This window comes from Phyllobates terribilis, unplaced genomic scaffold, assembly GCF_046119375.1.
Source record: "Phyllobates terribilis strain yellow unplaced genomic scaffold, ASM4611937v1 Scaffold_11__3_contigs__length_659146591, whole genome shotgun sequence".
Classification (NCBI taxonomy): domain Eukaryota; kingdom Metazoa; phylum Chordata; class Amphibia; order Anura; family Dendrobatidae; genus Phyllobates; species Phyllobates terribilis.
The window spans coordinates 225261760-225276905 of record NW_027362771.1 but is presented as its reverse complement, the minus strand read 5'-3'; the positions used below and the strand labels follow the sequence as shown (position 1 = coordinate 225276905).

Here is a 15146-nt window from a genome sequence, read left to right as displayed (position 1 = left end):
ATGAATTGAGGCATAAGCACATTGTAAATCCATTTGTAAGACCGTGCAGAGTTACTGTTCCCTCCTTGACTGGTGGTTACTTTTTATATGTACTGTATTATCAGTCATTACAGTGTACAGTCAGGTCTCATAGTCCACAAGAACAACTTCACGTTGTGTAAGGAGGATGAGATTATTTCTAAATTGTACAGTCTGTTGTATTACATTCTCCTTTTCCAGGGCCAAGTCTTCCCATGGCAACGGTTGACATCATACATCCTGAAATCGCCACTCCGAGATACAGTGCACAAGTGAATAACATTCCTTATAGCAAAGACAAGAAAAAGGGAAAAAACAAGAAGAAAAGAATTACCAAGGCAGACATTGGCACACCTAGTAACTTCCAGTAAGTAAATGTGCAGTCATATAAAATCACTTGTTTTCAATGTTTTATTGCAAACGGTGCTGGTGCATCGGCTAGCCTTGGTTTGGTTTCACCTGGTCATACTTTGCTGAACATTACATGACAAACATGCCCTTGGTCAAATAGAGTTTTATCTGTGCAGTATTTCTAGCCCACTCCATTTCCTAGCTTAGAATTATCAGATATCTATAGCAATAAACTGTGTGCTGGTGTGCCAACACCCTTCTCTGTAAACAGCTATCACATATGAAAAAACATTGTCTGTTGAGTGTACAATTTGCCTTCAACGACAGCACAGCATTAGAACACCATAATATGTAGGTGGTGTTACTTTTACAGTTGCTATCAAATATGGGGTCACTTCATTCAGAATCAGCTTAGAAATGTAGATAAAGGGTTAAATGGGTTGTCTAGTGCTAGGGTATGTGCATAGTTAATCAGTAGTAAAAAACACTATGGAAATATTGCAGTTAAGCTGCACATTTTACCACAAGAACTAGAATCGGGGGGTGGGTGGGCGTTGGGGACATGCAGCATATATTGACTCTTTGCCGGCATCAGATGTACAGCATCGGTCAGTTTCCACTGAGGATACGCTGAAGCATCTTCAGGAGGTTTTACTAAAATCTCATACACCGCCTACTACAATAATACACAACAGACTTTCCAGACTGAAGATATAGTCTTCCTAGATGAACATAGCCTTAACTGCAAAGCATTGCCCATAAGTTGTATTCTTGTTTTGCCCCATTTCCTTCCATGTGGCTTGACTGTGATGCCAGACAGTGGTGCTGTGCTTTAATTTTCTAGCTGGAACCATCTATTCAGGCTAAATACGTAGTTATTTAAAACCGCTAATTCTTAACTTTCCTACTCTATTCTGATGGGGTATAGCCAAGCAAACAAGCAAGCACCCAATTTTGTGGGTGAAAGCAAAATTGCTTGTTGAATATTTGGTTACCCTTGCGGTTACTTGCAGATATGGGAGATTTTTGGTACTGATTTTGTATTGAAGATCCAAAATGCAATGCAAAAGGGGTGAATGGGTTTTCTAAATGCCGTTTACATGTTGTGCTTTTCTCCGTTTTTTTCTTTAGCATGCCATGGATATGTGCCCCAGATTTCACCCTTTGCAAATTGTCAGCAAAATAAACATGTAACCTGATGTGTCAAAATTGCCAGCAGAATGTGTATGCTATGTCTAAACTTGTCCTCAGACAACTGGGTAGTTGACTTCACCAGTAGGACTCATTCACACTCCAGATCTTTTTTGTCTCCCAGCTAATCTTGCGGATATGGTCACAAATCACATTTAAATGCTTGCATTTTTGCCACGTTTGACATTTTAGATAGCCTCAGTACAGAAGCAGTGCAGCAGACATTACAACCTCCTATACATATATTGCCAAAGTGACCACGTCTGGTTGTCCCAAATATCAGTTACTGGGTAATGGTGAGGCATCTGGTGATTTCGAGAAGGACTCTTTAGGCCAGGCAAAGACTGTCATTGCAGAGTGGACCAGACCAGTGAATGAAGCAATTTTACCATATACACCCCCCATCCCCCTTCCTCCCCCAAATACACGCTAGCACACAGACCACTGTTGGTCCATGTGTAGTACCTCGTCTACATAGACCCTGAATGAGGTCTTAGTTTTTAGGATGCTGGACTCCAATCTGTGTTCACCTTTGAACTGAATTGTTTTATTGTTCATCATCTTTCCAAGTGCATCATTAACCAACTTTCTAAACATTCTCCATTACAATATTCTTCCATTTGCTCTGAAGTCTATGCAGCTCCTTTGCGTAGTTACTGTACTTGTGCTTCTGATCTAGATTGGACCACATAATGGTCCTGATTACAGGGTGAAAGTATGCACAGCAGACTGTGATGAGGGAAGGAGAAGTCCTCCCCAGCATCAGGTCAGTACAGGGAAGAGGAGATCCCAGAGCAAATGTAGAAGGGGCATGTGCTAGTACTTGTCATCTAGTGAAGGCAGCGGGACTCTACAGACCTCACCATGTGCATGCGGCACTAGGACGGACAATCTGCAGCTAGTGTACTTTGCTCTAACCACTTTTTTTTCCCATGTAAAATGTGTCCATAGAACTTAAAAATTTTCAAAAGTTTTTTGTTTAAACCCTTCCCGCAAATGGCCTTTGCTGTACATTCAGATTGCAGGTGATTTCCCACGTTTGGGCATACATTTACATCACAGGGTTGGCACAAGTCGATGGGTTGCCGTGCTGAGACCGAACAAAGCGCAGCTCCCAACACTTTAACCCTTCAAGTTCTGCTGTCACTAGTGATAGCAGTATGTGAGTAATTTAACAAACAGAGTGCTGCCATTTGTCAGCCCATTGGCACCCCTGCAGCATGACCGCGGGAGTTCCGATGGATGCTATGGTAACAAAGAGGCCTAATATGGCCTGGGGGCGAGGCCTGATAAACTAACTGTCAAACACTGATCGGTTAGATCATGCCCTGCACAGTATGGGGTTGTACAGAGCATTATTATCAACGTGATAAAAGGATTGCGTTTTCAATTCCCTCTGTAAAAAAAAAAAAAACAACAAAACCTCCAGATTTTATTAAAATGATTCCATTTCTACAGTGGCAACATATACCTCAACACTACTTTATAATTCATTGTTCTTTGTTCATACCTGCTACCGAAAAAATAAATAAGCAGTGATCAAAAAGTTATATGTGCCCAAAAATGATACTGGTAAAAACTACAGCTTGGCCTGCTAATAACAAGCCGTCGTACAGCTCCATCTGTGGAAAAATAAAATGGGTGTCATTGTGAACCCAAATATATATATATATATATATATATATATATATATATATATATATATATATATATATATATATATATATATATATTTATTTTTAGTAATTTCTTCTGCGAAAGTAGCCAAACATACAATCACGCCAATACCAAATTTATATATGTTTTTTTTATCAGCTCACAGAATAAAGATAACATGACAATTATACCGAACGGTTAATGGTGGTTTTTTAATATATATATTTTTTTAAAGAGACTTTCTGGGGCTTTTTTGCCTTCCAAAGAGTTAATAAAAGTGATTAAAAGGTCACATGTACAATAGAATAGCACCAATCTGCTGAAATAAAGTTGTTAAACTTATGATTCTTACAATATGGGGACACACGTAAATTATTTTATTTCCTGAGTGTATGTACAAAAGTAATAAAATATAAAAGTTTATACATTTGGTTTTGCTTTAGTCATACTGACCTGAGAATAAAGTTAACACTACATTTGTGCAGTATGATGAATACCATAACATTTAAAGTGCAAAAAAAAAAAACTGTTGTAGAATTGTTGCTTTGTTCGTATTCCTTTCCTTAAAGAATTAATAAAAGTTTTGTATATGTACCCCAAAAGGATGCCACTGATAAATAGTACAACTCATCCTGAAAAAAAAACAAGGCCTCATATGACATTGTTTCCAAAAAAAATAATGTTATGACTCCTGGAACATGACAATGGGAAAGTAAAAAAGAAAAGAAAAATTAAATTGTGGCATAAAGGTCAAAACTGGCTGTGATGCCAAGGGGTTAATGAATCAGCATATTTTGCAATCATTAAAGGGAACCTTCCATCAGATTCATCCATCCAGAACCGCAGGCCGAATGGATTGGAACATATTTTACTCTGAAACGCTGCGGCCAGGGACCACATCAGACTAGTCATCTGAGGCCTTCTCCCTGGCCAACTTTAAAAAGTATGGTTGCTTCAAAGTGTCGCAGCATTTCAGAGTAAAACATAACCTGACTGCAGTTGTGCAGCCAGTGCCCGATTCATGCTGTCCGTTATTGGGGCAGCATGAATCTGATGACTGGTCCCTTTAATTGCCATCATCATTGAACGTGTCTTGTGAGGAGCCAGTTTGTCCACTGGATAAGACCTTTTTTCACAGCGATCTATATTTTCTGAATGATCTATGTATATTTGCTAGATTCCAGTATGTTTCTTTATGTAACTTTGATGTGCTTTATTTAGACACATTGGACATGTGGGATGGGATCCAAACACCGGCTTTGATGTAAGTATATGGCGTAAGAAAGCTAAATAAATCACTATTGTGGCAGATGTAGGTAGTAATGTGCATATTAGTGAAATTACAGCCTACTTTGTGTCAAGCAACTAATAATTAAATAATGCTGCTTGCTTTTTTTTATTTTTCTTTGTAACATTTCACCAGCTATAGCTCACTGTCTTAATGAATCATCTAGCTATTATGAGTCACATCAAAATAGTATGCCCGAAATGGTTCTATATATACAGTGTGCCTGATTAGGTAACAGTGCAGACTACTGGGCTGTAAGTTTTCTGATAAATTGTGTATGTGATCTAGAAATTATGGTCCTGAGCCCAGAGGTTGCAATAACCCCTCTATAAATGGTATTATCCCTTGTATTGTCTCCTGCATACCTTGAAAACTCTTTATGTGCATTCTCTCTGGGTGGGAGGACAGCCTCAGCGGGTCATAAGATGTAAAATTAGTACATAGAATGGGGGCTTTTTCAGCTTATTATGCATATAATGTACACTCTTGTACTGTGTTGCACTTCTAGGCGGGTTTGAAGGGAGCCTGTCACCACTAAAAATGCTGTTTACCTACAGATCTATTGGTAATCTGTAGGTAAATAGTATTTTAAATCCTGCATAGCCGGCTTACTAGAACAATGACTATAGGGAAAAATGAAGTTATATTCTCCGTGTAGCCATTCACTTTCAGTCATCGGGACGGTGCAGAGAGCTGTAACATTTGGTGCTCACTAAACAAGGAGCGCACTGTAATCACTTCCTGACACACTTTGCGGTGACTGGACCAATCCCCTGTACCGCCCCTATGACTGGAAACAAATGGTGGTAGGGAGAATATAACTTCACTTTCTCCCTGTAAGCTGTGCTTCCAATAAGCCAGACAGACATGATTTAAATGCTATTTGCCTGCAGATTCCCACTGCATTTGCAGTTAAAGTATTTTTGAAGGTCCCATGTTCCCTTTAAATGATGTCAATAAGACCACGCTAGATATATAAATAATATTGTAGGGTTTCAGCTCTTGGCTAGCCGCTTGGATACGCACAGGATTTTTATATCAAACAGCATAAGTTTTACTGTCCATCATAAACTTTATAGCTCTAAAACAAAAACAGGTTCTTTCCGGTACAGATGCATAGCATAAATAGTCCTTTCTTCAGGTACAATGAACAAAGTAAATGTAGCAGCCTCACCAATCTGTGTTCCTGGCTGTATCAGCTCAAGCAGTTTAAGCGTGTTCACATCCAAACACACCTCTGTTCAGCTAGAGCCTAACTCCACTCTGTTGAGCTAACCCAGCTGCTGTTATTAGGCCTGTAAGACCTGCGATGGATTATGAGAACTACTTTTTTTTTCACCCAGAATATTTTGGTTGCTCTTAAATCCCAGACCCAAAATCCAGTCAAATTAACCTGTCTCCGTAACCTAGTGTTACTGGTATAGATTAAGTTAATAAAGGCCAACCACCTTGGTGGCACATATCTGCCATCCAGCACCTTACCTCTTGCTTTCTTACGATAACATATTATAGATATTAGTGTGGGCCACACTGAGTACATCTTTGCATCAAATCCTTAATGTAATATTAGTTTATATTTTTTTATGCAAGCAGAGATGTTTCTCCTGATTTATAAGTCCATAGAAATCAATGGATGAATGACTTTGTCTATTGTAAGTCACAGTATGTTTTTGTGTTATTTTGGTATGTATATAGACTTGACACCGCTAACGTTTTTTTTATTTTTTTATATATACATATATTTTAGGTGAATAATTTGGACCCAGAACTGAAAAAATTGTTTGACTTATGTGGGATCTCTGAAGCTCAGCTGAAAGATAAGGAAACATCAAAGCTCATATACGACTTCATTGAAAATACTGGAGGTGTTGAGGCTGTAAAAAATGAGTTACGCAGGCAAGGTGAGTTCTATCTAATTGCTATTCTGTGATAGTAAAGTGGTGGTTTTAATATTCTGTCTATTTTCCGTTTTTTTTCCCCGATGAGGATTAATACTTCTCATACAGTTTTGTTTAAATACAGAAGCCACTAAAGTCTGAAGAGCTTAGTTCATACGCGGAGGATAAGCATCTTTCTGTTTTTCTTTGGGTTAATAGTCTCACCATGTTTGTGAAATTGGGTGCTGAAATATCAGTTTTCCAATTAGCCACTAGATGGCAGTACAAGACACCGGACTGGTAATTTTCCAGCATTTTCCCTTTTACGTGGACTGCTCACACTGGTCAGAGTTATTCTGATACCTGTTTCTTCCAAAATACTCAACATTACAAAAACAAAAGTAATACTAATATGCACATGCTACATTTCAGCATTAGCAAATTGCGTTTTGACAGTTTCAGGTTATTACTTCTCCGAAAGTGCTGGCATATTGCTAGGTTATCGGTGGGAATCATGGGCTGCTTCACTGCTTTAGATGCTAGGTCTGCGTTTAAAAGGGATTGTCCAGGGCTCACACATCGTCAAGATTTCCTCACTTATCCTTAGCAAGGTTGCCAAACGTCTAGAAATTCCAGCACAGTCCGTAAAAATAAGGCACTTCTTTGCCCTGTTCATAAAAAAAAATTAAGGCGTCCATGATTTTTTTCATGAAGCGGAAGAAATTTACACAGATTATTTTGACTGTAATTATCATCATGTTACAGTTCAGTGAAGGCAGATAATGTCTTCATATCAGAATTATGGTCTATAGACGCGGATCACTTATGATCACAATAGTTTATTATGGTTTTCCACGGGGTCCGTAAAAAGTATTGTCCATGATGTTTTGATAACTTTATTTTACTGCACCGCTTGGGTAGGTCACCCTTATCACGCTGGTGAGAGTCTGACACCACTTCAACCACTGATAAATTGATAGGTCCTGCTGCCCACAGAAGGGAGACCGTACACCACAGCTTCTTATACTATGTAGGGCCCAGCTACTGCAGCTCAGCTCCCATTCACTTCATTAGGAACTGAGCTGCAGAATTCAAGAAGAGACACTATCTTCTGATGGGGTAAATAGTCCTGAAAAATAAACATCTCGTGTTGTATGATCACATATCAGAATAAGACAACAGGTCATTGTGCTTTCCAAACTTTTGCTGCACTCTAGCAGCCAGCAGCACATTTTTAATTGTGCACCTTGTATCAAAGGTCATAGACCTTTGCAATAAAACCCCTTTTTTCTATTGTTCATTTCTTTTCTGTAGACCACCCAGACTGTTTTTTATCAGCATGTAGATTGGGAGAGGAAGACACTTTACATACACAGAATCCCCTTCAGACTGGAAAGGGGGGCTTCCTCAGGAGCAGTGTGTGCCTCACAAACAGACTGGGTGTGTTGGTCAGCAAAGTAGGATAGATCCCTCATGCGCTGGAGACTGAGAAAGTAATGCAGAAATAAAGTTGTTCCAGATAATGCAATTGAGTGGGAGTATTTGTAGCCATCACAGTGGTCACTGTAGGACAAAAACTTACAGCATATGAAGTACTCTACGTATATCAGCTCTCCAGGGCAGGTATAATTTACTTTAGGAGTAGCAACTGAGCAGAAGAGAAAAAAAAAAATGTTTTGCTATGATCTTTTTGTGTCATAAACTCGCTGTGCTGCTTCTTTTGCACAGTTGGCTAGTAATGGCACCCTTCAGATGATGCCGCATAAAAGCAAGTAGACACCAGTGCTTAAAGCTGCAGGGGGAGATGTAACAGGCCACCAGGTAAATCTACACTAGGATAAAAACAAAGTGTGCTAATGCCCTTCAGTAAGTAAATAGTAATAGTACATGTAAATAATATAAGGTACTTAGATGATCAGAAAATCCTAAAAGCCATCCCACTGCGACAAGGTGTACCAATCAGGATGGTCCTATCTTTAGTATTAAACCTCTCTATGTGCCCGCAGGCCTCAGTAGACTGGCACCGAGCAGGACCCAGACCTGACTTATGTACCTGCCTGTGGAAAGCTGTATACATTAAATGCAGTACCAGGCCACCAGATAAATCTAACCTAGTATATAAACAAAATGAGCTAATATCCTGCAGTACATATAAATAGGGTAATTAGTTGACACTATTTTGAAATGAGCTGGAACACATGTTGGTATATGTGCAGGTGCACTTTCACACTGTGGCCATTAATAAACACAACCTAGGATAACAACAAATTTTAGCAAATACCCTGTAGTAATAGCTAAATAGTAATAGTACATTAGTTGACACTATTTTGATAAAAAAAAAAAAACTAAAGCCACCCCACTGTGACAAGGTGTACCTAATCAGGATGGTCTTATCTCTATTAGACCTCTCTGTGTCAACATGCCTCAATATTGGGGGACAATGTAGAACCCAGACCTGACTGTTTTGCACCTGCTTGTGGAAAGCTATATAGACTAAATGCACAGCCCACACTTGTGTGTACAAAGTACAAGAAACTAAAGCAAAAACTAAGAAATGAGCTGGAACACATGTTGGTATAAGTGCAATGTGCAGGCGCACATTCACACTGTGGCCATTAATAAACGCAACCTGTGATAAAAACTAACTTGGCAAATAACCGGTAGTAATAGCTGAATAGTAATAGCACATGTAATTAACATGGGGTACTTAGTTGACGCTATTTTGATCAAAAAAGAGTAAAAGCCATCTCACCACAAGGTGTACTTCATCAGGATGGTCTTATCTCTAAGTACCCTATGTTATCTACATGTACTATTTACTTAATATAGGGTATCTGCTCATTTTATCCTAGGTTATGTTTGCTAATGGCCACAGTGTGAATGTACACCTACACATTGCACTTGTACCAACATGTGTTCAGCTCATTTCTTTAGTTTTGGTTCAAAATATAAAATCTGCAGATAAAGCTACATAGTAGCAAGTAGATAGTTGTGAACAACAGACAGCCATGACTGTGGAAGGTGGGGATGAGAACCAGACCACCAGAAACACACTGAAGCCTGGGAATACCCTAATGCTGGCCATTCAGATTATATAGCTGTCAGTCAAATTATTGTTCATCCGACACCTATCTCTTAAGACTTGCCCCATCTCTATCGTTACGCATCAATGCTCAGCCGAGTGCTCCTGTGCTCATTATGAGGGAGCAGAAGCCAGAATTATCTGGCATTGGCATATCTTCCTGCCGAACAAAAGGATCATCTGTTGTCCTCATCTGTTAACGGAAAGTCTGGAGACCCCCATACACATAGATAGATGATTAACCAGTCCCGCCGAAATTGACGGGTTTGGACTACTTTTATCTAATGTGCATGGGGGCCTTAAGCGATAGGAGAGCAGGAGGAACTGTAGTATCACTAAACCAAGTAACACAATTTGCCACTCTTATTGCAGATAAACTGAAATATTAGAGATGAGCTATTCAATTTGCAGGACACTGGTCCAGCAGCCACATTAATATTCAGTGATCTCTTGACAAAAGTCCTGAAAAGCAGCCTCCTTCTTGCTGGCATGCCAGGCTTCTCTTTATTTTGGCCAGCATGGTGCAACGTCATGTGTGCATCACACTAAAGAGATGACCTTAAGCCAGGCTGGCTAATCGTAAACTAGGGATGCCAACAGGTAATAATAGGCTGTTGCATGGCTCCCATCCAGCTTTCACAAAAGTCCTACTAACTATTATCTAATAACTTTTCTTTACTTTGAAATTGACCATCTCACGAGCCCCATACTGATTGATACGCCGGTATGGACTGAACACTTCTCAGTTCTTCTGAAAATTCAATCTGTTTTCTTCAGTGTTGACTTGTGTGAGAGACGACAGGCGGAGTGTACAGTGTATGGGATATAGTTGGTTTATAGGAATTTAGTAGGGCGCAAGCAATGTGTATTCAGTGCCCTTCCTGTTAGCGATAAAATAATCCCACTAATGTATACTTTTTGTGATTTAAAAGGGAATTAATAAAAATTAATTTCCTTATTTTTGATGTGATATAACTCCTATTGCAAGTATCCTCACATGTTGCTGTTGGATTCACAGCTCTTAGGACCTTGATTAGGAAAACTTGGTCAGAGCACTCCTCCATCCTGCATGCACAGATTTCTTAAATTTAATGATTTTTGATGTTAATCTATTTTAAAGGTCTGCTCCATTTATTTCTGTAGGTCCTCCTCGCTGGAGTGGTATGTATGGAAGGTTGCAAATAATGAGACTTGATACGCATGGAGTGCAAAGCGTGCTTTCTGTTTTCTCTTTAAAATCTAGTTTGCAGAATTGATCTGATAATATATTTAGCTATACAATAAAACCTTAAACACTTTTCCATGTAGTAAATATCTACACTGTTTTAATGTTGTATAGTTGGCTTCTTTGAAATATTTTAAATGCATGTACGTAAATGTGCTTTTTACATACCTACTGTCATTCAAAGATGTATTTTAAGTAATTTTCATGTGTTTGTATTGCAATGCTTTTGACTATTGGTGGTTTGTATTTTACAGCACCACCGCCACCACCTTCAAGAGGCGGCGCTCCACCTCCTCCTTCACACAGCTCAGGTCTCCCACCCCCTCCACCAGCAAGAGGTGGCATTTCAAAACCCCCTCCACCTCCTTCCAGAGCTCCTATGGCTGCACCCCCTCCACCTCCACCTTTCAGACCAGGGGCCTCAGGACCGCCACCACCTCCACCTAATAGAATGCATCCTCCACCACCGCCAGGTCATTCTTCATCTGCACCTTCAAGTCCACCTCCCCCACCACCTCCACCAATGCAAGGATTTGGAGCACCTGCACCACCTCCTCCCCCTCCTCCACCTGGTCCCCCACCTCCACCTGGACCACCACCTCTACTTGGTTCGGCAACAGAAAATGATCATCCTTTTGCACCTCCAACTGGTAACAAAGCAGCAGTTCTTGAGCAGATTAGGGGAGAACCACCTATACTTAGGAAAGTAGACAATAAGGATAATCGACCAGTGTCTTCCTCTGGACGAGATGCTCTGCTAGACCAAATACGACAGGGAAAACAGTTAAAAAAACCTGTGAGTAACCTCCGCACATTTTAACTTCTACAAAAGCTTGCTCTTCGCAGTGCTACTTTGCTTTTCTCTATCCTTTCTTGACTATGTGCATTATATTTACTAGGTGACAAATGAGGCAGAAACTGTTGCACCTACACCTGCTCCTGGAATAGTAGGAGCACTAATGGAAGTAATGCAGAAAAGGAGTAAAGCCATTCATTCTTCAGGTATGGGCAGTACCATGGCTTTATTCTTTTACACCCGCAGATGGTCTTTTCTTTCCCCTTTTTTTTAGACTATTTCCTTTTTGTGAAAATTTCCATTGAGGATTTGACCACAAATTATTTGCGGCTTTGATTTCACCCTACTCTGTTATAAAGCATTGGATATGGTGAAATCGGCAATGAATATCTGCACAGCAGCATGCTTTATTTTCATGCAGATTTTTTAAGCAACTTGTGAATGGGGTTTTGAAAACCCTTGTGTTAACCTGTAAATTGCTGCACAATCACTCTACGTACATATCACACAGTGACACAGCCTATTGCTTTTTTTTTTTGTTGAAGTAATGAAGTGTTTTTTTGTTTACCTGTTAGATACTGATGAAGATGAGGATGATGATGAAGACTTTGAGGATGACGATGAATGGGATGATTGATTTACACATTATATAAATATATATAATATATATTTTTTTTAAGGTGAATTAATACTAAACACTACTTTCTGTCTGACTTCTGTAAAATGATCATGTAAATGGTTTACCAATCTGCTGTATATTTTTGTTGCCTTTTTGCTTTTTTAATATTCTGTGCAATACCTCATTGGAAATGCAAAGGTTTGTCATCACGCCGCACACAAATCTTCCTCCTGCTAACTGTGTGCAAAGTGACATTACATAAGAGCTCACATTAGTGAATATGTACCATCTGTGTGACGAGATCTCCCTCCGGAACAGTCAGCGACAGAACAACCTTTAATGTAATTGTTATGAGAAAAAAAAAAACACTATTTTCTTACCCTGATTTTTCTGTATCTAAATTTCTTATTGAAATCTAGTCTAGCACTACGTTCTTTTTTAAGTCATGCTGATCTTTGCTAATTATGCCCCTCATTTTGAACTCAAAGTTAAATGTATGTTACGTATGTTCTTCTTTGTTTTTGTTTAGCACTTTTCTTTTTTTTTTTTTTTTGACACTACAACAAATTGGATTGTATTATCGCAGCCACTACCCATAGTGCTAATAACTCATTTTACAAAGTTCAAGCAATATCCTTTGCTATTTTGTAGCAATATTAATTGACTGTTTGGTTAAACAGTTTTATATCCAATACATTGTAAAAAAAAAAAAAAGTAAAGTATGGCAGACGGTACACCAACTAAGAATCTGTGATATTTAACCTAAATGGCGAGTAGAACTGACTGACATAGCAAAGCTACATCTGGCCACGGCTGACCCTAACTGCATTAACCACGTGGACACATCGCTAGTTTCTACACTACACGCTAAACACTATATCAGAAATGGTGCCTGTGGCACAGTTTTATTCTTCTGTGTTGTCAGGACTGCTTGCTTCTCTACTGTAGGATTAAGTTTCTGAATGTGTACAAGCCACGTTACAGAAGCTCCAGAATACATTCAGTGCCGTTTATTGTGCTGCATTCTTATGTATCCAATAGCAAACACTACAATACAATCATACGGAAAAACCTATCTTGAATGGCAAATGAATATTAGTCTATATGGTAAAATAAACACTAATATGTTATGAACCTGCCTATTGCAATGCTCTATTATCTATTGTATAGTTTTGGGGATCAGAGGTTGGCATTCATAAGAAATAAAGAACACACTTTGTATAAATACTTGATATTTACTTCCATTCACATACCAACTTATATGAGAAGATAGTTTCTATCTGGTATTTTTGGGTCAAACATGTTTCCCATTATGTGGTAGGTAAGGGTTCACAATAAATAAGTTCCTGTTTAGCTTTCATTGTAAATGTTACTGGCTGTTAATAACTAATATAAGGTTAAGTGTGACAGGCTGGTCCTGTTTCATTTTATATTCTGGAAATCCAAAGTATTGGACTATCAATAATCATGCAATTAAAGTGATCATGTAAACGTTATAGTGTATTTTATGCATAATTAGGACTCTATTTATTTACCATGGGCTCTCATTCTGCGTAGATGTGACGACATGAAATATATTCAGAATGTCCATTTGTATTTTTACTTAGTATCAATTGTATCTCACCATTCTGATTACAATGTAGGGCTATATGCCCACGATCAGGAATAGCCGCGCGTTCTAATTGGCGCACTTGTTTGTCAGTAAATGCGGATCCACTGCATGTAATGACATTCAATTGGTCAAAATTCGCAGCGGAGACGCTACAGAAATTGACATGCTGCGGCTCGTAAAGCCGCGCCGCGGGTGATTTTACGCAGCGTCAAAGAGAAGCACAGTGGGCATTTGCTTGTAATGTAGAACGCGTTTTGGATGCAGCGCAGGTGAGCGGTGTCCAAAACGCTGCTATTTGTGATCATGGGCACAAAGTCTAAAGCAATGCTCACTAGACAGTTTTTGCTGGCTGTAGCGACAACAATAGTGGGAAGTTATTAGCACATGTCCCAATATCAAATCGATGAATACCACTTCTGACTAAATAGAACACAATGAGATGCATGCTAAAAATGTCTTAAATTGCTTGAATAAAATGAATAATTTTATTAAAAACAATTATTAAACAAAATAGCAGGGAGAGTTCGTATCAACAAACCACATGTGAACCAGTCCAAAAATATTGTAGCTAAAGGCTATGGGCAATATCACAGTACTATATCGGCTAAGGTGCAATATGGCAGATGTGCAATCTTGATTTTAATAAACAAAGTGTCAATGTAAACCAAATAAAGTGCATAATGCAATTGTTAAATAAAATATATACACCTTGATCCACCCTCACAGGCCAATATATGGTTGATAACCAGGTAGGCATAAACAGATATAATGAAAGCCGCCTCAATGTAAAGTGCTTAGTGTGGTTTTGCTGAGAAATTTATATTTCTACCTCCTGATCTATGGCATAAGTCTAATAAACTTACTATTTAATGCTGGTTGGAGTCCACATGTGAAGAGATGACCCCTGATGAATCGGTTTTGCCAGTGCTTTTTCCAAGGGGCGTTAACAAGGGGAAGTGATCCTTAAATATATTGTGATGGCCAGTATATGTATGACTGACTAATACAGCCACACTTTGGAACCTGAAGAGAGAAATTGAGGAATTATAGAAGACATTGAAAAATCATGGCAATTGATGAAGTGACGTAATCAAGAGGAGGAGATTTGGGAAGGATCCTAGCTAGTGTTGAGCGAGTATGTTCTATTAACTCTTTCGGCGAGTATGCTCGGGCCGAGCTCCGAGTATTTACAGCTGCTCGGTGATGTGTGTGAATCGCTCCCGTGTGCATGATTTGCGATTGTTTGACAGTTTTATTACATGTGAGGAATGTGTAACAAATAGACATTCCTCACATGTAATAAAGCTGTCAAACAGTTGCAAATCATGCACAAGGGAGCGATTTAACCTTATCACCGAGCAGCTATAAATACTCGGAGCTCGGCCCGAGCATACTCGGACAGAACATACTCGCTCAACCCTAATCCTAGCC

At 39.1% G+C, this 15146-nt stretch overlaps 1 protein-coding gene across 1 annotated transcript in view; it reads left to right on the top strand.

Annotated features, from left to right (window-relative positions):
- WASL (WASP like actin nucleation promoting factor) overlaps window positions 1–12656 on the top strand; it is a 37852-nt gene extending 25196 nt beyond the window's left edge. The window contains exons 6-11 of the mRNA XM_073652077.1: window positions 220–385; window positions 4438–4480; window positions 6252–6405; window positions 10943–11484; window positions 11588–11690; window positions 12060–12656. Of these exons, the coding sequence (XP_073508178.1) occupies window positions 220–385; window positions 4438–4480; window positions 6252–6405; window positions 10943–11484; window positions 11588–11690; window positions 12060–12121 (1070 nt within the window). The 3' untranslated portion in view covers window positions 12122–12656. The remainder of the gene's footprint in view (window positions 1–219; window positions 386–4437; window positions 4481–6251; window positions 6406–10942; window positions 11485–11587; window positions 11691–12059) is intronic.
- Window positions 12657–15146: the final 2490 nt, after the last annotated feature.